This window comes from Stigmatopora argus, chromosome 10 (genome assembly GCF_051989625.1).
Source record: "Stigmatopora argus isolate UIUO_Sarg chromosome 10, RoL_Sarg_1.0, whole genome shotgun sequence".
NCBI lineage: Eukaryota > Metazoa > Chordata > Actinopteri > Syngnathiformes > Syngnathidae > Stigmatopora > Stigmatopora argus.
In genome coordinates this window covers 468,279-490,234 of record NC_135396.1, presented here as the reverse complement: position 1 = coordinate 490,234, position 21,956 = coordinate 468,279, and the positions used below count along the sequence as shown (strand labels likewise).

General features: G+C 49.2%; 2 protein-coding genes across 6 annotated transcripts; one reads left to right on the top strand and one right to left on the bottom strand.

Moving 5' to 3' along the window:
* The first annotated feature begins 281 nt into the window (after nucleotides 1-281).
* Nucleotides 282-17,300, top strand: LOC144083426 (latent-transforming growth factor beta-binding protein 4-like). Of its 2 annotated transcripts, XM_077611262.1 has the most exons (28): nucleotides 282-636; nucleotides 2,022-2,080; nucleotides 2,172-2,301; nucleotides 2,383-2,528; nucleotides 5,785-6,006; nucleotides 6,841-6,917; nucleotides 6,995-7,150; nucleotides 7,734-7,866; nucleotides 7,940-7,999; nucleotides 8,078-8,200; nucleotides 8,284-8,460; nucleotides 8,518-8,619; nucleotides 8,700-10,535; nucleotides 10,622-10,741; nucleotides 10,924-11,049; nucleotides 11,609-11,743; nucleotides 11,840-11,965; nucleotides 12,210-12,353; nucleotides 12,439-12,648; nucleotides 12,728-12,802; nucleotides 13,723-13,851; nucleotides 14,313-14,453; nucleotides 14,548-14,700; nucleotides 14,774-14,854; nucleotides 14,947-15,097; nucleotides 15,175-15,425; nucleotides 15,700-15,852; nucleotides 16,230-17,300. In XM_077611262.1, exons 1-28 carry the CDS (start codon nucleotides 380-382, stop codon nucleotides 16,376-16,378), a joined length of 5,622 nt encoding a protein of 1,873 aa, XP_077467388.1. In that variant the 5' UTR covers nucleotides 282-379; the 3' UTR covers nucleotides 16,379-17,300. The 2 variants fall into 2 exon arrangements, with proteins under 2 accessions (XP_077467388.1, XP_077467390.1); XM_077611264.1 differs by lacking the exons at nucleotides 282-636; nucleotides 2,022-2,080; nucleotides 2,172-2,301; nucleotides 2,383-2,528 and adding an exon at nucleotides 4,741-5,587 and having other exon boundaries at nucleotides 7,758-7,866.
* il15l (interleukin 15, like) lies at nucleotides 15,601-20,500 on the bottom strand. 4 transcript variants are annotated; one of them, XR_013303547.1, is made up of 4 exons: nucleotides 20,201-20,500; nucleotides 19,884-20,021; nucleotides 19,184-19,312; nucleotides 15,601-17,990 (listed from the first exon to the last, which is right to left on the bottom strand). XR_013303547.1 is itself a non-coding variant. In XM_077611266.1 (4 exons), exons 1-4 carry the CDS (start codon nucleotides 20,326-20,328, stop codon nucleotides 17,889-17,891), a joined length of 570 nt encoding a protein of 189 aa, XP_077467392.1. In that variant the 5' UTR covers nucleotides 20,329-20,499; the 3' UTR covers nucleotides 15,601-17,888. The 4 variants fall into 4 exon arrangements, 3 of the variants coding, with proteins under 3 accessions (XP_077467392.1, XP_077467391.1, XP_077467393.1); XM_077611266.1 differs by having other exon boundaries at nucleotides 15,601-18,278; nucleotides 19,884-19,928; nucleotides 20,323-20,499; XM_077611265.1 differs by having other exon boundaries at nucleotides 15,601-18,278; nucleotides 19,884-19,928; nucleotides 20,201-20,498.
* Nucleotides 20,501-21,956: the final 1,456 nt, after the last annotated feature.

Genomic DNA, 21,956 nt, shown 5'->3' with positions numbered 1-21,956 from the left:
TGATTATGTATTCATTTATTATTATTTATCTTATCTCATCTCATTTTATGAACTGAACAGAAATATATACTGTATATTTATATCTTTACAATAGTAAATAAACTATGCAAAACAAAGAGAAAATGAACAGCCACAATTTAAAAGTAAAGAAAATCACCATCAAGAGAGCTCAATGACTTCTTGGCTTCCTATTGGTCGAGCGTCTCACGTTCCCATTGGCCATTCACCCAAAGTGGGGGGTGCCGTTATCACTTTGTCGCCGGGCACCCAACACACGCCCGCTCGACCGCCCCTTTAAAATTGAGTTGACCATGTAAACTTTCCAATCTCCCACAATTCCACTTTTTCCCTTTTTCCCCCCCGCGAAATTTTTCCCGCCATGCGCGTGCTGCTGCTCTGCGTGTGCACGACGACGTGGATGCTCAGCGTGCACGCCGCCGACGACGGGCACCGGAACCGGCTTCGACAGCGGGAGGCCGTCGGGCCCGGACCCGGCGAGGAGACGCCGACGCCCGGGGAGGAGAAGGAGAAGGAGAAGGAGAAAGAGAAGGAGAAGGAGACGGAGGAGGTGGTGGAGAGGAGGAGGAAGGTGGACGTGGGGAGCCTCCGGCTGGACTCAACCGGGCCACGGGGCAGGTACGTGACACCCCTGCTCCCCAAAAGGGCCTTTCTGGCCACATTTTGTCAACTACTTGTATACCAAACCTTCGTTTTAAAAGCGTCGAATTTATTTCAAATGGGAGTTTGAGTTTAGTTTGAGAAAACTAGACTGAACATCATTCATTGACATTCATTGTGGCAGGTGTTGTTTGTGTGTTATGAGTACGTACTTACCTACGTAGTCCGACATTTTGGCTCAAAGTGGCAGTCGTAGCCCCAATTATCCCAGTCACTCAGCCCTTTAATCCTGTTTAATTGAGCTACATGGCATTTGGTAGGTTTGTCTCTTCCTCATGAGTAGAGCACCCACCAAAAACTGTCTCAAGAAGGCAGACTTGGAAAGTCAGCCATTTTGGCTCCAAGTGGTCACCTCAGCATCAACTATGCTCAACTGTTGATTTCCCGAATACGGGGATGAATAAAGTTATCCAATCCAATCCAAAATTCCACGGGTATGTCAATCATGAATAGACACACAAGAAAGTCTCCAGGGACAAACCGGAAAGTGGCTATTTTGGTTGAAAGCGACAAAGTCTGAACGAACCAAAGATGGTCAAAGCAAGTCTGTTTATCAGTTTGAAGTTATCATTGATAATCAGCGTCTTATCGTGCCTCTGGAATGCCACGCGTCACGAGTCGTCTTCACTCACGCTACGTCCATGGATGTTTGGTCAACACAAACCCCTCGCCTGGAGTGAATCAAAACACAACACAAACATGTCTTATTTAAATAGGGGACCAATGTTTGCGCGCCTTTGTCACATAGGCGACCGTGTGTAGGCCAGCGACGTTGAAGGGATTTCATCTCGGTGAGGGAACGTCGTCTAAGATGACTTTTACTCAAAGTTGCCCTTTTAGTCGATATTGTGTCCGATGAAGTCTCAAGCCAGACCTGGAAAGATGCTGCGAGGCAGCCATTTTGGCTCCAGTTTCCCCATTAAAGTCTCAATAGTGTCCAATCATCATTTTTAGCGTTCATTGGGATCCAATCCAAGGAATAAGGGATAAAGTGAGAGTCAATTCCGGTTCCAGATCTGATCTGGCCACGGCCTTGAGCCACAAAAGGAGCAGCGCACTGTGATTAACGTTGAAATAATCCCGGCTCTTCTGCGGCGCTTCCCGGTGGCCGCCCGCCGTCGACGCGGCAAAGCAAACGCTTCCTGTCGCTTTTTCTCCTTTGGCGTTGACGTGCCAAACCACTTTTGTTTGCCTAGTCAAGTACTATGTTTAGCTAGCTTAGCATGGTCAACTCCTTTTACTTGTCACCTTTAAGCACCCTCATCATACTAACCATCCTATTTTTGCATAGAAAACGTGTTATTGTAAAGTAAACGTGTGTGTGTGTGTGTGTGTGCGCGCAGATCCGGCCGCGTCTGTTCCGACTTTGCCTGGCGGACGCCGAACGCCACGTGCGTCAAACGTGAGTAACAAATTCGTTCAGATAGATTGGACGTCTATCGTCGTCAGTGGCACAAAATGAGTTAAAGAATCTCCTCATCCGCCCTGGACAGGAGGACGTTGTCTCCCCACTTGCCGCTGGTGTCCAAAAGGCGTTTGCGCCCTCACCAAGATGGGAACGCCGCCTGCCAATCCCCTTGCCCCGCCCCCCACGGCGGTAGGAACCAAGTCGACGTTTCTCAGGTGAGGATGGCGTTTGTGCCAAAAATCCAACAAATATTAAAAAAACACACGGCTGAATACGTCCATCTGCTTTATTTCCAGTCTACGCGAGGCTCGAGCCGTCCTGACCCAGAAGTTGGCGGCAGGAAGGACAGACAAAATGGCCGCCGTCCTACAGAACCATATCCTGAAGCGCCTCAACACCCGCGCCTCCTTTTCTGACCTGGGCGAAGGCCGCGACCCCTCTGGTAAGCCACCACTTATCACCTCACCCCTCTATTATTCGGGAACCAATCGCCTCCAATCTGGCTAGAATGGGCCAATAACTGTCAATCATGGCTTGATACTTGATACAAAACGGATTGGACGTCTCGCACCGTCCTCGGCAGATGCCAAGTGAACCCATTGGGGCAAAAATAAACAGTACATCTGTTGTTTATTTTATTACCGGACAGATTTTGGATTTTGCCAGCCCTGCGCTAAGCTAACCTGGCTAACGTCTGCTCAACCAGCGTGCACTTTTGACCCCTACTTGTATTTTTTTCCTCTTTTCTCTCATGTTGAGAGACATCCTATCTGCCAAACCTCCCTCCCTCCCTCCCTCCCTCTCTCCCCCGTTGCCGATGATTGACACATCGCAAACACGTTCTCTCCCGCCGAGCGTAAACGAGCCGGCGTTGATGTCACCGTTGAGGAATGGCACTTCGGGGGCTTTGCCCGCTTCAGATAAGGCGTGCAAACACGCCGGCTCAATCCAGACGCCATCTTTCCCACGAGCCACGCTTCCTGTCATTGTGCTGCTCGCGAGCCGCGGCCACTCTCGTCAAGCCCTCTTTTTTAGGGGGGAGGCACTTATGCTTCTCACGCCAACTTTGAACCTTACCCGAAAAGCGCTAATGTCAGTGGGAATGTCGACCCTACCAATATGGCCGCAACGTGGTCAATTAACGCCATCACTCCGGTGGAGTTCTATTTTAAAATCAGCTATCATTGCGTATCTGCTAATGTTAGTACAAAAGTGTCAGAATTGGGTTGGTTGGCGGGCCGCTTTAACGTCAACTTGATTTCACGTGGGCCGGACCTTTTTAGATATAATATTTAGATTTTTTTTTTATATAAATGAATTAAAAGAACTGGATTAAAAGCCTTGAATATTCAGTTTTTTATAGATCTAAAAAATGTTAATTTGAGCTTTTTTAAAATATATTTTAAGATTTTACAAAATGATTTTTGAACTAAAAACACAGAAAAATTTGATTAAAAAATGACAATTATTGATTTAAAAGGGGGAAAATCTGGAAGTTTAAGATACATATATACTCTTCATTTTAATATGATCCTAAAACAGAAAGTTGGCACTCATCATTTACTTTCCCGGGCCACACAAAATGATGCGACGGGCCACATTTGGCCCCCCGGGCCGCCACTTTGACACATGTATGTTAGCTTAACACAGAAATGATACATCATTATGTATTAGCTAATGCTAGTGTATTAGCTTAATACAGAAATGATCCATTTCGTGGCTCAGGAATTGATTCCACGTGCGTTAATTCTGTTCATTTTCAGTCACTTCCTGTTGATCTTGGGCAACACGGATCACTTCCTGTTGGTTTTGGGTCACCATACAGGAAGCGCTAACATTCTTAAATTCTTCTCCTGGTAAATGACGGTTTTAAACTGGTCATATTACGACCTGAATTTCGCCATCGCTTGGGGTGACCCGACGTCCAATTGATTTCAACTGGAAAGTGTGGCGGGCGGGAACGCTTGGCTTGGTTGGCCCCTCCCATTCCAAAATGGATTGGACCTCTAGGAAACAATACTGGAGTATTCTTTGAGTCGGGAGAACCGGCGAGTGAGCTCATGTACCAGTGGACTTCCTGTTTTGAAAATGACACACTTCCTGAACTGTGTCGCACTTTATGTGGAGACATTTTCCGTCATTTGGAAGTCTGTCGGGACCCCGTTCGGAAAAAAAACAAACACTGAGCCACTTTTCTAAGCGGGATAAAGAAGTCTTGTTCTAATTTCTGTTTAGCCATGAGCTCACGTCCTGACGTGCGTCAAGCTCGCACAAAACGTGACGATAACCCGAAAAAAAATAACCAGCCCGGGACGGAAAACGTCGGTTCACCCGCTCGTCGCCCGATTCCGGCTCTCTGATTGGCCGAGGGGTCAAACTACGCTGGTTTCTGATTTGAAAGTGTCCAAAAGTAGCCAAAATGAACAGAAATGGACCTTGAAATGGCCCAAAATGGACAGGAAGTGACATTGTCGTGGCCCAACATGTACAGGAAGTGACCTACTTATACAAGGAGCCTAAAATGAATAACCACAAACGTCGGTTTGACGGTGGCGCCGGACGTCCAAGCCAGTTGCCAATGGATTGGACGTCCATGGCAGTCAATGACGAGTTAAGAATTCCCCGGTAAGACAGAGGAGGTCTTTGCGTGCCAGGTTTTCCTTCGGCCTGTGTTTTTTTTTTGCGCTTGCATCATCAGCGAGACGCGCGGGGAGGCTTGAGACTTTTTATTTACGGCGCGAGTGGGCGGGGTCCCCAGGCCGGCGCTTATGTTGGACGCCGACCCTTGGCTGCTTTCAATTAGATCTTCTCCTCTCCTCTTTCACTCCTCTCTTCTCTTCTCTTCTCTTCTTTTCTCCGGCCCCACTCGGAGAACTCCTCCTTTTGGAACTCTTTTCTTTTGAAGTCTTCTTCCAGCACATTTCCTTCTTTGGAAATACACTTTTTTTTTTCTTCTTTTTTTTTGTAAGCCAGAAGATCTCCTTTGGAGCACAAAAACTCGCCTGGAACACCTTGTTTTTCTTTGGAACCACGGCCTATTTGACAAGACGACTTCTTTTGACTAAGCAGATCTTCTTTAAAAGCTGACCTTTTGTTTTGCCTCCACATTTGCTAAGCAGACCTTTTGCTCTTTTCTGGAAGTTCTCCTTTTTACCCGGACGTTCTCCTTTGGAAGAACTTTTTATTCCTTTTGAACTTGCGGAATCGGAGCTTTTGTAAAGTCCGTCCCGTCCCGATCTTCCTCTCATGCCTGTCCCGACGGCGTCGTCATGCCGCGTCTGAGGCTCCTCTCCTTCCTGCCGTGGCTGGCGGCGCTCTCCTTGTGGCCGTCGCCGGGGGGCGGGGCCACCAGCGCCAAGGTGCGGGTGACCTTCACGCCCACCGTCTGCAAGGTGCGCTGCGATGGCCAGCGCTGCCTCAATCACTGCGAGCGGGGCAACGTCACCACCCTTTTCAGCGGCCCGCCGGCGGGACCCCCGAACGGGGACGGCTTCAGAGTCTGTGAGTGATTGGCCGCTCCAACCTTTTCCCGTCCGTCAAAATGTTAACCATGACGGGGAGCCCGTTTTCTTTCTTTTTTTAGAGTAGAAAAAGTTTCCTTTATTCTTTTGACCCCGTGGTTATGTGGAGTATCCATGCAGAAAGGTCCAATGAAAACAATTCAAGCGTTCTAGCCGATTTATGGCGTGTTTTGGCAGTCGTGTGTCGTCTGCTGTGTAAGAACGGAGGAGTGTGCCTGCTGAGGGACCGCTGCCTATGCCCCTCCAACTTTACCGGAAAGTTCTGCCAGATCCCCGCGCCCTCGCCGGCCCCGCCCTCCCCGTCCAACGAGATCGTCCAGCCGCCCCGCCCCTCCGCCGGTCTGACCCGATCCGAGTTCCTGCTGCCGCTGGGGGGGCCGGACCGGCGTCTTCCGGGCGGTGAGTGTCTCTTTAAAAATATTGACTCCGCCCTCCAAACCGGGCCTTGGCCACAAATGACAATTTTGGACTTTTCACTCAAGTACAACTTCTTAAATCTTGTGTTGATGTTGACATTAAATGAAGATTAAATGTGCACAAATACAGTGGTACCTCGACATATGATCGTCATCCGTTCCGAGACTGAGATCGTATGACGAGATTCTCGTCACTCGAGCGGACGTTTCCCATTGAAATGAATGGAAAACAAATTAATTCGTTCCAACCCGCTGAAAAAACACCAAAAACAGGATATTGGATTGGAAAAAATGTTTTATTTCTTATAATTCGCCATGTATTGACAAAGTAATAAATAACGAGTGGTTTAATAGTAATAAAATGTGTTTAATAGAAGTAAAATTAGACGCATTTCGCCAGGGATATAGACAGCAACATACACACGGAGGCGGGGGGACTTTATCCACGGCACTCGTTAACGAACAAACGAATGTAAATTAACTTGGATTAATATATACAGACACACTCAACGTTTAATGTAACTTCACACAAAACTGAATTCTAATTTTGTTTGAATCTTTTTGACCTTAGTTCTACGGGTTGACCCCACCCGGACGTTCCGCCGGAGCCTTCAAAACGAACGCATCGAGAGTTGTTTGGAACAATGGCCACCTGGCTTGGTCGCAGCACGAAATTTTGATCACATCTCGGGCGAATTATTCGATTGAAATTTCCGAGAATATTGTATGACGAGCGGTCGTATGACGAGGTATGACTGTAGGTTGCCATAGAAAGTGTTGACGCTACCTTGTGACTAAGGTGTCATCCACCCGGTAGCCCCAGGAGCATCCCTGGTGAAGGTGAGAGTGCAGCACCCTCCCGAGGCCAGCGTGAAGGTCCACCAGGTGACCCAGGTACGAGCGCTAAGCGCCTAGCGGCCCGCTTTGTCGGTGTTCTGTCCCCCCGCCCACCGTTTGTCTCCTTCCCTCAGGTGTCGGGATTCCCGCCCGCCTCGCGAGCGCTCTCGTCGTCTGCCACGCTCTCCGGGTCGGCGGGGGCTCCGGCTCCGGCGCCCTCCGATTTGGACGACATCCGGCCCCCTCGCGTGGGCTTCAAGTACTGCTTCAGGGAGGTCAAAGATGGACAGGTGAGAGCCCCCGAAATTCAAATGGTCATTTTTGCTCATTTGAAGCCCCTCAATACCTGAATTTTCATTTTGGCCTTTGGCCGCCATTTTGGAGTTTGTAGCCAAAAGTTTACGAGCTGCGCGAAACGCGGACGGACGGCAAGACAAAGTGCGAACAGGCTGTTTTTTGTCTGGAAACGCAGAGCGCCAGCGTAATGGGAAGCAGAAGGACTTTGCCGAGTCGTAAACTGGAAAGTTGAAGCACAAGCATGCCAAAAACACGCGCAACATTAGCGCTTCATTTCCGGCACGCGACGACGGTGGGGATTTATGACCTCCGCCGAGGATTCCGCTCGCCGGCTTCGTGCTATTGCCCAATATTTTGGAAAACACGCTTTTTTTTTTAACGAACCCCTCGGCTCCTTGGATATATTTGATCTATTCTCAACAATGTCATTTGGTTCTGGAGACACTTTTGTAAACCAGAATGAATCGATGGCAACCAGAATGGCGCAAAAAGTGGGCGTCGCCTGATTTATTGTTTTGAAGATTCCTTTGACCAGGATGCGAAATATGGCTCTGATTTTCATTAACACGGATGAAGGCTTGTCTTGTGTTTCTGGTGCAGTGTACTTCTCCTCTGCCGGGCCTGAGGAGCAAAGAGACGTGCTGCCGGGGTCCGGGCAAAGCCTGGGGCGCCGGCGCCGGCAACTGCGCCCCCTGCCCTCCGCCAGCAGGTCGGTCAACTTCCGCCAGCTCCCTCCCCGGAACGATCAAAGTAGTCGGTCAAGATGTTTCTTCTCCTCGCAGGTGCCAACAACAGCAACTGCCCGGCCGGCTTCCGAGCCGGCAACGGAAGCAAATGCGTGGGTGAGTCCATTCTTCTCCTCGCGTTCTATTGGCGCCTGCCGTTTTTTTCTTCTTCCCTTTTGGGGTCTACGTCCACAGACGTGAACGAGTGCCAGCGGTCCGGCCTTTGCGAGAACGGACTGTGCGTGAACACGGCGGGAAGCTACAGCTGCGTTTGCCAGCGAGGCTTCATCCTGGACGCCTCGCACGGACTCTGCATCTGTAAGGGGGGGAAAATTCCCAAAACGTGAACTTTTAGGCTCCGCGAACCCCTGAACGTCCCTCCCGTCTTTGGTCCCGCCCAGCCCAGAGCGTGATATCGGAGGAGAAGGGTCAGTGCCACCGGGTCCTGGCTCCGGGTCTGGGGCCGTCCTCCTGCTCGCTGCCCATCCTCCGGAATATCACCAAGCAGATCTGCTGCTGCAGCCGAGTGGGCAAGGCCTGGGGGCCCCGGTGCCAACGCTGCCCGCACTTTGGCTCGGGTGAGTCTTTGCCGAGGTCCACTTTGTGAACTTTCATGTTGGTTTTTGCTCTCCCAGCGGCTTTCAAGGAGATCTGTCCGGCCGGTCCGGGCTATCACTACTCGGCTTCCACCCTGCAGATCAGCCAGAGAACCGCAGATCAACCGGGCGACCGGCAAGGTAGGAACTTGTCCCTTGCTTTTTCCAACAACATATTCGGCGATTCAGCCTGCATCTACTCCTCTGCTCTCCTTCCCCAGGTACTTCTTCTAGCGGCGCCGCCAATTCCAAGCAGAAAAGCTCCCCTAGCCGACCGAGCGGGCCTCCGCAACGCTTGGCCGTCACCCCTTCGCCGGCGATACCGCTGAACCCCGCCAGCGGCACCGGGCACAAATCCCAAACTCCGGACGGTCCGGCCGTCCGGCCCAGACCCACCGCGTCTCCCGCAAGACTGCCGCCACCATCCGGTGGGAGTCACGAGTCCAGCCGCATCCGAGTAACGGTCAGGGGACAGGGTTCTAGTCCGGACCAAAGTACAAGCGGGAGGCAAGACGCCATCTATAACCAAAACAGCAACCAGAACCGAGGCACTATCAGGAACCAAGGAACTGGTCAGAAACCAGACACTAGCAGGAGCCAAGGCTCCATCAGGAACCAAGGATCCAGTCAGGACCAAGGAACAAAGCAGAAGCAAGGCTCAAGTCAGAACCAAGGAACAACCCGGAACCAAGGCTTGAGTCAGAAACAAGACACCAAGCAGAATCAAGGCTCTATCAGGAACCAAGGAACAAGTCACAACCAAGGAACCACTCAGAAACCAGACACTAGCAGGAGCCAAGGCTCCATCAGGAACCAAGGATCCAGTCAGGACCAAGGAACAAACCAGAGGCAAGGCTCGAGTCTGAAACAAAACAGTCCTAAGCAGGGAATTAGCCTCACTACTGCAAGCATCCGTGGCTCGAATCTGAACCAAGACACTAGCAGGAGCCACGGATCAAGTCCTAAGCAGGGAATTAGCCCCACTACTGCAAGCATCCGGGGCTCGAGTCAGAACCAAGACACTACCAGGATTCGAATCACCAGCCCAAGCCGAGACTCGATTCAAAACCAAGGAATTAGTCAGAACCAAAGAACCAGTCAAAACCAGGGTATTGCAAGGAGTCAGAACCAAGGTATAAACAGGAACCAAGGCTCAATTCAGAAACCAGACACTATCAGGACTCAAAGCACCAGCCAAAGCCAAGGAACTACCAGGACGCAAATCTCCAATCAAAACCAAGTAACTGGTCAGAGCCAAGGAACCGGACGGAACCAAGGATCTGTCCAGATCCCGGGAACTGGTCACAACCAAAGAACCAGCCAGAACCAAGGTATTTCAAGGAGCCAGAACCAAGGTACAAACGGGCAGCAAGGCGCCAGTCAGAAACAAGACCCTAGCGGGAGTCAAAACCAAGAGACGACCATGAACAAAGTCTTAAACCAAAACCAAGGAACTGTCCAGAGCCAAGGAAGCAGACACAACCAAGGAACTGTCCAGGGCCAAGGAACTAGTCCAAACCAAAGAATCAGTCAGAACCAAGGGACAACGGGCAATCAAAGTTTGAGCCAGAAACAAGACACTAGTCAAAGCACCAGCCAAAATCTGGGCACTACCGGGAACAAAGTCTTGCATCAAAACCAAGGAACCGTCCAGAGCCAGGGAACTCATTCAAACCAAGGAACCAGCCAGAACCAAGGTAATACGAGGAGCCAGAACCACGGCGCACGCAGAAACCAAGGATCCAATGAGAAACAAGACACGGGTCAGAGCGCTGGTCAAAACCAAGGAACTACCAGGAACAAAGTATCAAATCAAAACCAAGGAACCATTGAGACACAAAGGACTACCAGAAACCAAAGCTCAAGTCCCAACCAAGGCCCCAGCAGAGACCAAAGCCCTGCTCAAAACAGAACCAGGACCCAAAGCACCAGTCAGAACACAGAGACCACCACCGGGGGAAACCGAGGCACCGGCGGGGGCCAGGTCACCCATCGGAACCAAGTTGCCGGTGGGAGCCGAGGCTCGTCGCCCAACCGAGGACAAACCGGAAGTCGAGGTACCAGAACCCAACCCTTCTTCTATTTACGTTTACGGTCTTTCCATGCCCTTCAATTCATGGTGGATGTCTGTGTTTATGCGTAGATCGCTGTGTTGGATCTCCAGCTTTGTGTGCTCCGGGTGAGTGTGTGAACATTCCAGGTGGCTACCAATGTCTTTGTCCACCCGGATACGAGACTGACGCCCGCAAAATCAGCTGTCAAGGTGACTTCCTGTCCTCGCTTGACTTGTTTTGCTAGCTTGCTAGCCAGATGTTTTGGTTTGACGGGATGAAATGACCATCAGTAGAGGAATCGCATGGCCGGGCTTTTCTCTCCCTTCATTTCGGGGGACGATTGACGGCGCTAGACGTCCGATCCCTGCCAATGAAAGTCTGGATTTTTCAGATGTGAACGAGTGCGCCAACGCGTCCGCCTGCGAGACCGAACGCCTGTGCGTCAACACCATGGGCTCCTTCCGATGCGAATGCCTGCCCGGGTATCGCTCCTTCGGCCGGGGGCGACCGTGCAGAGGTGAGCCCCTCCTCCACCGTGCTCGCGTTCTGATTGGTTCGCGGTAGACCTGGTAAACCTGGTACTGGAGTTAAACGTGCTGTGAAATGGTCGAGCGTGTCAAAACATGCTCACAAATTTGGCTGTTTTTTAAATATTATTCCAATCAAAACAATGGAAGGGAACGGCCCCTTTGGTTGTGATGTCATAACCAGAATGAATGATCATTTCTAGCGCTGCGCTAGCTCGTACATGTTGACAGAATGACGTCGCGGCAACAAGAGAATAGCACGTTGCGAGACATCTGCGGCTCATTCTGGGTGTGACATCATCTTTTGGGAGATTTAGGAGTGGGCGGGGCCAGGAAGACTTTCAAGATGAAGCCTTTTCTCTCACTTATTTGGCCTGGATTTATGACCCAAATATGCACTTGCAGTAGAATTTCATAGCACTTTTTAGAATGTTTTTTTCTTTTCAAGTTTTAACTGTATTTTAAATGTTTTATACATAGCGGAAGATGAAAAAGAGGGAAAAAATAATCATGATTATTGTTTATTTTTATTTGTTTGTGTGTGTGTAGACATTGACGAGTGTTTGGAGGAGAACTGGTGCCCCCCAGCGGGCGAGTGCGTCAACACGCCGGGCTCCTTCCGGTGCCTTTGCCCTCAGGGATATCGGCTGAGCGAGAACGGCGCCCACAACAAAACATGTGTCGGTAGGTGGCGTTCCTTCTCCATCGCCCCCGTTTTGACAGGGCGGCTGTCCGCCCCCTTTACGTCCAGAAAAAAAAATCGATACGGTTCCCCGACAGACGCGGACGAGTGCCCCGGCGGCTCGGCCTGCGGACGCAACGCCGTCTGCCGCAACCTCGTCGGGACCTTCGAGTGCATGTGCGACCGGGGCTACGCTTCCGCGCCGGATGGGAACTCCTGCGTGGGTGAGTATTGACAGCCACTAGGGGGTGCTGTGGCCCCCTTCGTCGGCCACTCTCCGAACATTGACATAGTACTTACTACAGAATGGGATACATTCGGTACATTTTCTTGAATGTTTTTTCCATGAACTCATTCCCCGCCGTTGACTGCACTAGTTGCACAAATTGGACGTAAATCACTGCACAATGGTAGCCAGTGGGTTAAAAAAATATATACGTATTTGTTTTTCGTTTTCCTACGTTCCAGACGAGGACGAGTGCCGGTCCATGCCGGGCGTCTGCGGCTCGGCCCGCTGCCAAAACCTGGAAGGAAGCTTCATGTGCGAATGCCCCGCGGCGGGGGAATACTTTGACGCCCACGCCGGACGATGTGTCACTCCAGGTACGACGGGTACATCACGGTCGCCCTGACAACGACAAGAAGCGCCAAACGGAAGCCGCCCTCCCTCACGTGTCGGCCTCGACGGTGATTTCAGGCGGGAGTTTCCCCGTCGGCTCTTCCTCCTCGGAGGCTCCGCCCCCTCCGCCGACGCCCCGCCCCGGCGAGCTGGCCGAGTGCTATTACAACCTGGAGTGGTCGTGCAGCGTTCTGGCGCTCAACGTCAGCCGGCGGGAGTGCTGCTGCACCCTGGGGGAGGGATGGGGCCTGGGCTGCAGGTACCGGGCCTGCCCCCCCGCCGGCACGGGTGAGAGCCACGTCCACCCCAAAGGGGGCGGGGGTCCTTTCCTTCCCTAGCCCCCGCTAACCTGGGTCTTTGCGGGTAGCGGATTTCCTGGAGCTCTGTCCCAGCGGGAGAGGATACGTCACTGTCGAGGGGGACGCCGCTTTCACTTATACAGGTGCTGTACAATTCATCACTGTGGTCTCCCTGGGCTTGCCTATGTGGGTGTTCTCCGGGTACTCTGGTTATATAAACATTGGGGCACCCCCAAATATGTTGCGTGTGCGGTCGTTTGGTCGCCGTCTTTTGGTCGCCCGGACCCAAACAACGGGCGACCAAAAGACTGGCGACAAAACAAGGTAAAACAAGATGGTCTAGGCATGAATAAAAGGCAACAATGGCCATGAGCAGTTTCACTGAGCCCACGTGTGAGTGTAGAAGACTTTGTATGTACATGCGCTGTCCCTTTAAGAAGCGACGTCCATCAGGATCTTAACAAGTTCTCCAACAAAAAACAATAAAAGTCCGGGAAATTTGGAGCTTTTCTTTAGCCTAATAATGACTAGGGCATTAAGTATGACTAAATAGTCATTCGCAGTTTGTATTTAGGGAATTTGAGCAACCATTTAAATGGTAATTATCAATAACCTTCCGGGCGACCAAACGATCGAGTACCAATGGGTTGCGCCCTGGGCACTCGCCCATATTGCTCATAGTAAAAAGCAGCCCTGCACAAAAACGTGAAATCCGGTAAACCAGGGGTGGGCAAACTATTCCAGGTTTTCATTCCAAGCCATAAACAGGACAGTTTTACACCAATCTGGTGTCCTACAAGTGCAACCAGGTGCTTGTTGTTTTCTGCAGCTATCTCATTGGCCAAAGTGTCTGTGCTGGATGGCTTGGAATCCAAACCTGCACCCATCTTGGCCCCTGCAGGACTGCTTTGGCCCCCCCTAGAGTGGAATGTCTTGTGTCTCTTTTGTTTAGATTGATTGCTATAAAATCTTCCTCTTTCTCATTTGTTTTGAATTCCTGCTGTCTTGTCTTCATATTTCTCTGTCTTTTGTGTTGATTTTTTTTTGCTGTCTTTGGAGGCAGATGTGGACGAGTGCAAACGCTTCCACCCGGAGGTTTGCAAGAACGGCGTTTGCGTCAACATCATTCCCGGATACAACTGTTACTGCTCCAGCGGATTCGTTTACGACGCCGCGCTGCTCGAATGTGTCGGTAGGCTCCGCCCCCCAATGAACCTTCCTTTCCATAGACGAATAAAAGCATTTAGGGGGAACAAATCGTTTGCATGTGTTCATACCTGTCAACCTCTGCCGATAACTACCCTTATAAATGATTATGATTCCCCTTACAAACCCCCAAAAAACCTTACAAAGACCGTACGACTCGTACGGTCTTTGTAAGGTTTTTTGGGGGTTTATAAGGGGAATCATAATCATTTATAAGGGCAGTTATCGGCAGAGGTTGACAGGTATGATCAATAATCGAATACCGATACTCTTTAACGTGCCACACACTTGCCATGTGGATGGATCAAGGTATCCACAATCGAACACCGATAAACACATCCAATCCAAACTGGTTGTACATTCCCAACATGCAATCAATCGTGAATAACTTCAACACTTTAGCATGTCACACATGAAATGGCCATGGTTTTGTCGTGTGGCGTTTAGACGTGGACGAGTGCGAGCTGGAGACTTGCGAGGGAGGCCTGTGCGTCAACACCTTGGGTTCGTACTACTGCAGCTGCCCGCCGCCTCTCCTTCTGGACGACACGCAACAAAACTGCGTCAACGCCTCGCACCTCAACCTGGGTCAGGCTCCGCCTTCCTCCTACACTTCTCATCCATCGAAATAGGCCAAAAAATAATTCAGTCCGATGATTTTTTTTCTCTTTATCTGTCCCAGACGACAACCTGTCGGTGTGCTGGCAGTCGGTGAGCGACGATTTGATGTGTCAGAGCCCCCTGCTGGGCGCCAGGGTCACATTCAGCGACTGCTGCTGCCTCTACGGCCAAGGCTGGGGGATGGAGTGCGCCCTCTGCCCGGAGACCCACTCGGGTAACCTCGGCGCCCTCTTGGGGGTGGGGGACGCAAAGCAAATAGGCTATAATAAGGTCTTGTTTTCCCACAGAGGACTTTGCCCGGCTGTGCAGCTCCTTCCCGCCCTCGCCGGACGTCTTCCCAAACTCGCCGGGACCGGGAAGAGACTCGGGTAAAAACGCTCTCTCCTCTTCATGTCAAGAAATTGCTAAGCTAGCGCTAACTCCTGAATAGACATTTAAATGGCGTCTCTGTGCCCGTCAGGTCCGCCTCCGTACCCTCCCTTCGGCAGCGAGGATTTCCCCCCGGACTTCCCGCCGGACTACCCCGACTATTCTCCTGGGGCGGGTGGCGGCGGGTCGCCCTACCCTGGCGGGGTTCCGGACAGGGACCCCCGAGGACGCCCGCCGTTCGGGTAAGAGCGGAAGAAGGCGCCGCGTGGATTCACGCGCCAAACGAGTGATTTTTTTTTTGGGGGGGGGGGGTGCGCAGACTAGCTTACTACGGGAGCAGAGACTACGAGGGGGTGTCGGCGTTCGACGAGAGGCGGGGCTTCGCAGCCAGAGCCCCGCCTCTGGCCTCTGGGTCCGCTCTGAGCTTGGCGCCTCTTCCGGGAGCGCCTCCTTACGGGGACGGCGAGGAAGAGGAAGAGGAAGAGGAGGAGGAGGAAGAGGAAGATCCTTGGGCAGCCGGGCCGCCCTTCCCACCTTACGGCGGAGGACATCCCACCAGACTTTATGAACGTGAGTCCACGTCGACTTCTCGATTCCCGATTTTGCCGGGAAATAAGCATCATGTGAAATGAAATAGAACGGTCTTTTATTCATGGGGGAATTCAATTAACAAATGTGGGAATACATATATATATATATATATACTATATTAAAAAAGAAAAACATTCATTTTCTGTACCGATGATGCACACAAGGGTCGCAGGGGGTGCTGGAGATGAATAGTATGAACTAAGGGTAGTATTTAGTGAGCAGCGTGATTGTGACGACATCACTTCCCGTTAAGGTCGCTACGACGCGTACGCCGGCCTGAGCGCCGCCGAGGATTGCGGGATCCTGGACGGCTGCCGGAACGGGACCTGCATCCGCGTGGACCAAGGATACACCTGCGACTGTTACCACGGTTACCGACTGGACGCCGCCACCATGACGTGCATCGGTGAGATGGCCGCCGTTTAAAAAAAAAAAAAAAACGGAAAAAGTTGAGTCATTTTGCTCATTTTGGGGCGGTTTTAATGAGACTCCCTGTTGATTTCTTTAGACATTTTGAATCATTTCCTGATGTTATTGAGAACTATGTGTCACTTCATGTTGATGTGAAGTCACTTTTTCCTCATTTTGAGGCAATTGCTGTTGCCGTTTATCCTTGGTTTCTGTTGAATTCCCCTATTTGAGCAAATCGGGCGGCCATGTTGGTGGGGGCAATGTTCCCATCAAAGACAATTGATGAACATGCTCGTTTCTGTCGGTCAAAGGTCAAAATTTCAAATAGTGAAATAATTTTTCACCATTCCCTTCTTTGCGTTTCCCCGGCAGACGTCAACGAATGCGAGGACGGTGCCGACGGCGACGCCGACTTCCCGTGCGTCAACGCGCGTTGCGTCAACACGGACGGCTCGTTCCGATGCGTGTGTCAACGTGGCTACGTCATGTCGCGCAGGCTGAACCGCTGCGTTCCCGCTTAGACCGGACGGAACCGGTCGGTAAGCAGCCGCGGACCGAATGAGCTGGACGACTTTGAAGCAGGTTTCACCCGGAACTACACCTAGCATTTGTGTTAGCTTGGCCAGATGCTAATTGTAGCAAGATGGCCTTTCATTTACGTCAGTCACTTTGGCATTTCGCAAAAACTACACGTTTGATTTAAATTAATGTTTTTTTTAATATCGCAAACATCTGTCAATGTTTGACTTTGAAGAAAGTTTGAACTTGAACTGCAGTTTAGCATTAGCATTTCTGTAAGCTCCTTTTTGGGCGCTACTTGAAGCAGGATTAGCTTTAATTAGCATCAGTCACCTTTGCCCAAAGTCAACTATTAGTATCACCAGAGTTGCTTTAAATATATCTTCTTTTTTTTGTAATATAGCCTTGAAGTTTATGAGGTGTATGTCTTTTAAAATATGTCCAAATATGGACATAAACATAACAAACCATTTACTGGACCTTTATTTTAAAGTGTTGTAATATTATTATTATTATATAAAAATATACTTCAGAGTCCAGTTTAGAGAATCGTCGTCGAATTTCTTTACTGTTTCTCGTGGTTTCGCAATGATTGTATCACGTTTTCTCTGGTATTATGGATTATTTTATTTTTTTTGCATTTTTCCAGATTTTGTTGTTGTTGCTGTTTTCCCATTTATTCTCCAGGTTTTCTTCCTCTTTTTATTCCGTTTTTGTCTTGCATTTTCTCATTTTATGAGTGGTAGATGGCGTTTTTTTTGTGTTCTTCTAATTCTAATGTATTCTATTTATTCTACATCTGAAACCTAACCATCTCATTTCATATTTAACTGTAGTTTAGTTCAAAAAAAGCCAACACATTAGTCACTTGTCATTTGTCACTTGGTCAAAACAGTCTTCAATAAAATATTTGAACCAGAACAATTGAATAGGCTAATTGCTTCCTTGTGTGTGTGTGTTTGTGTGTGTGTGTCCAATGACTAATTTCATTGCTCAATCGGACGGGGGGAAAATATAAGGCTATTTTTATCGGCAGTGTTCGGGTTGTACCCGTTCCGTTTCCTACGTATTGACCATTTGAAAAGAAAATCAAACATGGCTGCCGCAGTCCACGAAAGAGGACGTCCCTCGGTAACAAGTGTCGTTTTCTGGCCCAGGACAAAACGGCATTCAAAAAGTTTTTGGTGCTCGTTGTCTGGATTTTCCAAAGAGAAAGAAAGAAAGAAAGAAAGAAAGCAATAAGCCGTGAGATTGTGCCTCAGCCAGCCAAGTCCAATTAAGTCAAGGGCCTCCAGATGGGAGAGCCCGACTTTAATCTTCACATGTTCTTCAGTTTATTGGGATAAAAAGTAGAAATGTCGTGATGTGAGATGAGGTGAGATGAAGCGGGCCCATTTAGCATAAGTCAAAGAAGTTCCAGATGAGGGATGAAGAGAAGAGGGTGGAATTCAAACTAAACAAAAAACAAAAACAAAAAAAGCCCAAAAATTCCTGTCGCCGAGAATTTGGAGTTCAGTTGTTGTGGGCCTGCTGCAGCGTTTGAAGAAGTTGCTGGAGGAATTGCGGGATGGCTTTTTGCGGGTGGAGCTCGCACGGAGGACACGGACGGCTGCCCTGCGCAAACACAATGCACACAAATGTCCCCATCAACCCGTCGCCTTCTTTCCGTTCCACTTCTCGTCGTGTCGCTTCACGCTCGGGTTTTTCCACCACTTCCCGCCTTTGCGACGGCCCGCGACGTCGTTTCCTTCCTGCTTGCGTGCAAAAAGACGTCACTTCCTTTTGCACGCTTGGCCGTGACGTCTCACTTGGCAGTGACGTCACTTCCTTCCGCTGGCTTGCCCGTGACGTGGCCGTGACGTGGCCCGCTTCCCCTCTCTCGATGCCGGCGTCACTTCCCGTCTGCTCGGATGCACGATGACGCACCGCGATATCACTTCCTGTTCGGGATGTCACTTCCTGGCCAAAATCCTTTCCCCCCCCGTTCGAGCTCAAGCGTTACGACACGCTTCTCCCGCCGCTCACCTGACAGTGACATCACTTCCTAGCTCAGGGATGGGCAAACCGGTCCTCGAGGGCCGCTGTGGGTGCAGGTTTTTCTTCCAACCAATATAGCGCAGACGGTACTCGGTCGTTTGGTCGCCGGTCTTTTGGTCGCCCGGAAGGTTGTTGAATGACTATTTAGTCATACTTAATGCCCTAGTCATTATTAGGCTAAAGAAAAGCTCCAAATTTCCCGGACTTTTATTGTTTTTTGTTGGAGAACTTGTTAAGACCCTGACTGAACTGACGTCTCTTCTTAAAGGGACAACGCATGTACATACAAACTCTTATAGTACACTCACACGTTGACTCAGTGAAATTGCTCATGGCCATTGTTGGCTTTTATTCATGCGTAGACCGTCTTGTTTTACCTTGTTTTGTCGCCGCTCTTTTGGTCGCCCGTTGTTTGGGTCCGGGCGACCAAAAGACCGCGACCAAAAGTCCGGCGACCAAAAGACCGGCGACCAAACGACCGGCGACCAAACGATCGCACACGAGCGCAGACAGTTTTACCAATGAGATTTCTGCAGAAAACAAGAAGCACCTGACTGCAATCTATTGATTCCACTTGTAGGACACCAGATTGGTGAAAAGGTGCCCTCTCAATGTGTTGGAATGAAAACCTGCACCCGTTGTGGAATACTTTGCCCACCCCCGTCCTAGCTGCTCGTTTTCCCACGCTGTTGCGACACCCCGACGGCGCTCCGAGCCAACTTCCCCGCCGCCCCTCGCCCCTCGCCCGCCCGTAGGACGACGGCGCTCACCCGGCTCTGGTCCGCCGCCAAGAAGACCAGGCCCTCGTGCAAGTCCCGCGGCTTGGGCTGGATTTCCCACTCGGAGAGGAGAACTTCAACTTCCTCGGAGAAGCATTTCAGGGTATCGGCGGGACACGCCTGTCAAAAGAATAAGAAGCACTCACCCAGCGCATTCCGGAACGCCCCCATTTGACGAACAGCCAAAAATGCCGTCAATGGGGGCCAATGCGTTAATACTTTCAAATACAAACAGGTTTTAAAAAGCCCATCTTTTCTACACCATCGCCATCGTGTGAAAATGATCGATTCCGATCACGCGATCGGATGTGCCACATCTCTACTATCTCTGAATATTATTAAACAAATGCACAATGAAAAAATACAAAAAAATGTCGTACGGAAATAAAAAAAGGCTGCTTTTGGGCGTCAGAGTGGGAAAATTGGCCACGTTGCCCCTATAAAAAAATTCAGATATGGCTTCTTGAGCTGTTTAGTATGACTTTTATCATTGGACTAGTGAGTGAAAGTGAAATTTTGCGCAACCTCGTTCATACCTGTCAACCTCTGCCGATAACTGCCCTTATAAATGATTATGATTCAATCCCTTACATGTTTGTAAGGGGAATCATAATCATTTATAAGGGCAGTTATCGGCAGAGGTTGACAGGTATGCTCGTTGCAACTAAATACTTGAGAGAGATTGTCTTACCTTGAAGTGGGTGGAGTTTGGCGTGTAATATTTGCAGCCTTCACACTGACAAGAAAGCAACACCACAATGTCACAACACTACGCCCATTGTTCACGTTTGAGCGTCACGGACGGCGATAGGCGTCCAAACCATTTTGACTGAAAGTGGAGAAGGAATGAAAGTAAATTTAAAAAAGAAAAAAAAAGAAAAAAAAAGAATCCTGCAAAATAACTTCAAGTTAAAATGCATGAGGTGGAAGAGTCCAAGAAAAAAAAGGGAAAACGCTGCAAGAAGAAGAAGAAGAAGAAGCAAAGGAAAGCATCCAAGTGAGTCGTACCAAAAGGGCATCCTGCCTCATGAGATATTCCACCTGGTAGTTGAGGTCGACAGCGGCGTGCACGCAAGCCATGCAAGTCACGCACAAAAGGCCGAGGAATTGTGGGCTTCCCTTTAGCATACCAGCATGATCCAGGTAATCCTCCTTCCCCAAAAGGAGGCTTCTTCAGGCCCTCAATGCATCTTCTTCTCTTCACTCCTTCCCGGACTACGACGCCTCCTATCCCTTTCTATTCCTTATTCCCATTGGCTGCAGCCAGCACCACATTCATCCAATCAGAAACTATTTAAAAAACAAAATCCAGCCCTGTATTGATGCAATCCTATTTTGCAATCATATCCAAAAGTACTTATCTGAAGCATTTGAGCGTGACGGCTGCTTTAACCCTTTCACGGAGAGTAGAAATCTAGGCAATAGTTAGGATTAAGCTCAAGTTCTTGTGTCCTATTGGTCTTATATTAGATTCATTATGTATGGGCATTGATTTGTACATTATATTTGTTTGAGAAACAATGAATGGATTAAATCAGGTATCTCTATTGGGAAATAGCTTCAACGTTTTTTTCCTGATGATTCAATTATTCGTTTCATTAAAGTAGCGTTGTAATTGTTTGTTTTAAAAGTCCTATATTTAGTTTGAATGAAGTGGGGAGCACACGCCGCCATCTTGTGCCCTCTGGTGGCAAAGGCGAATATGACATCACTTTCCTCGACCCTGACCACACATGGTGACTCCTCGGAAGTGCATCGTGAATGAGCCGAGCAGACTTCCGGTACGAAATAACGCCAAAAAAAACATATACAACAACGATTAGCTCGTTTATACTGACGTCCAACGAGTTAGTTACTTTTTTGGACCAAGCCGTATGCGTTTATGTGGATAAAATACGCTGTGGTCGTCGAGTCGACAAACTAGCTGAGCAGCTCAAGGTAAGCAAGTCATTTCAAAGCCCCAATTGGGGTCTAATGTGTTATTTTGCCGAGATACGTCTTGTTTGAGAATTCATATATTTATTGAATCGGTGTTCTAGAAGTGTTGGATATTGTTTTGTGGTTTATTCCATCGCCGTTGTGTAAATATCGTGGTAATTACCAATTAACGCGAGGCTAGCGCTAATCGCGAGTAGCTAGCTAATGGATACGCTAGCTAATACTTAGTAAGTACATTGTGAATGCTAAATGTAAGGCTAGTACACGTTACGTTTGGCATGTTATATTATTCATTTTCTTTCCATAAAACACTGGTAATTTCAATACGAGTCATCAAGAATGGGTTCAAATCAGTATAGAAATGTAATTAGGTCATTTCAGTCCAGTCATTATTAATACACAATGTAAAATGTGAATTTTTAATAAATAACATGTTGGGTTGTTCTGATACACTATATATAGATCAGTGTTTCTTAACCTTGTTGGATGCGCATTCACTGAACCCTACGTTATTGTAAAAATAACAAGGGATTTTATATACTATAAATTCCTCTCAGCACTGATTGGCCAAGCAATGTCACGTGATCATCTGCAGCCAAGCAAGGGCATGTTATCCCGAATAGACACGATGAGTCCATGTGTCTTGACCTCCACCGAACCGAACCCTTGAAACCGACTCACCGGTTCGTTCAACCCTGGTTAAGAACCACTGATACACATGTATATATTTATACTGATTTACACAATGTACGGCCTGTACTATTGTCCGTAGTAGGCTTATTTAGCAGTTTCAGATACAGAACGCGATGACCCGATTCAATTTTAG

What these genes read in the sequence shown, in the direction of transcription:
- LOC144083426 (XM_077611262.1), top strand. Translation starts at nt 380, where the DNA reads ATGCGCGTGCTGCTGCTCTGCGTGTGCACGACGACGTGGATGCTCAGC. An exon ending in TCAACCGGGCGACCGGCAAG is followed by an intron (nt 8,620 to 8,699) that starts GTAGGAACTTGT and finishes CTCCTTCCCCAG; the next exon opens with GTACTTCTTCTAGCGGCGCC. An exon ending in CGCCACCATGACGTGCATCG is followed by an intron (nt 15,853 to 16,229) that starts GTGAGATGGCCG and finishes TTTCCCCGGCAG; the next exon opens with ACGTCAACGAATGCGAGGAC.
- il15l (XM_077611265.1), bottom strand. Translation starts at nt 20,320, where the DNA reads ATGCTAAAGGGAAGCCCACAATTCCTCGGCCTTTTGTGCGTGACTTGC. An exon ending in CAAACTCCACCCACTTCAAG is followed by an intron (nt 19,313 to 19,883) that starts GTAAGACAATCT and finishes TTCTTTTGACAG; the next exon opens with GCGTGTCCCGCCGATACCCT. An exon ending in TGGCGGCGGACCAGAGCCGG is followed by an intron (nt 18,279 to 19,183) that starts GTGAGCGCCGTC and finishes GCATCCGAGCAG; the next exon opens with ACGGGAAGTGACGCCGGCAT.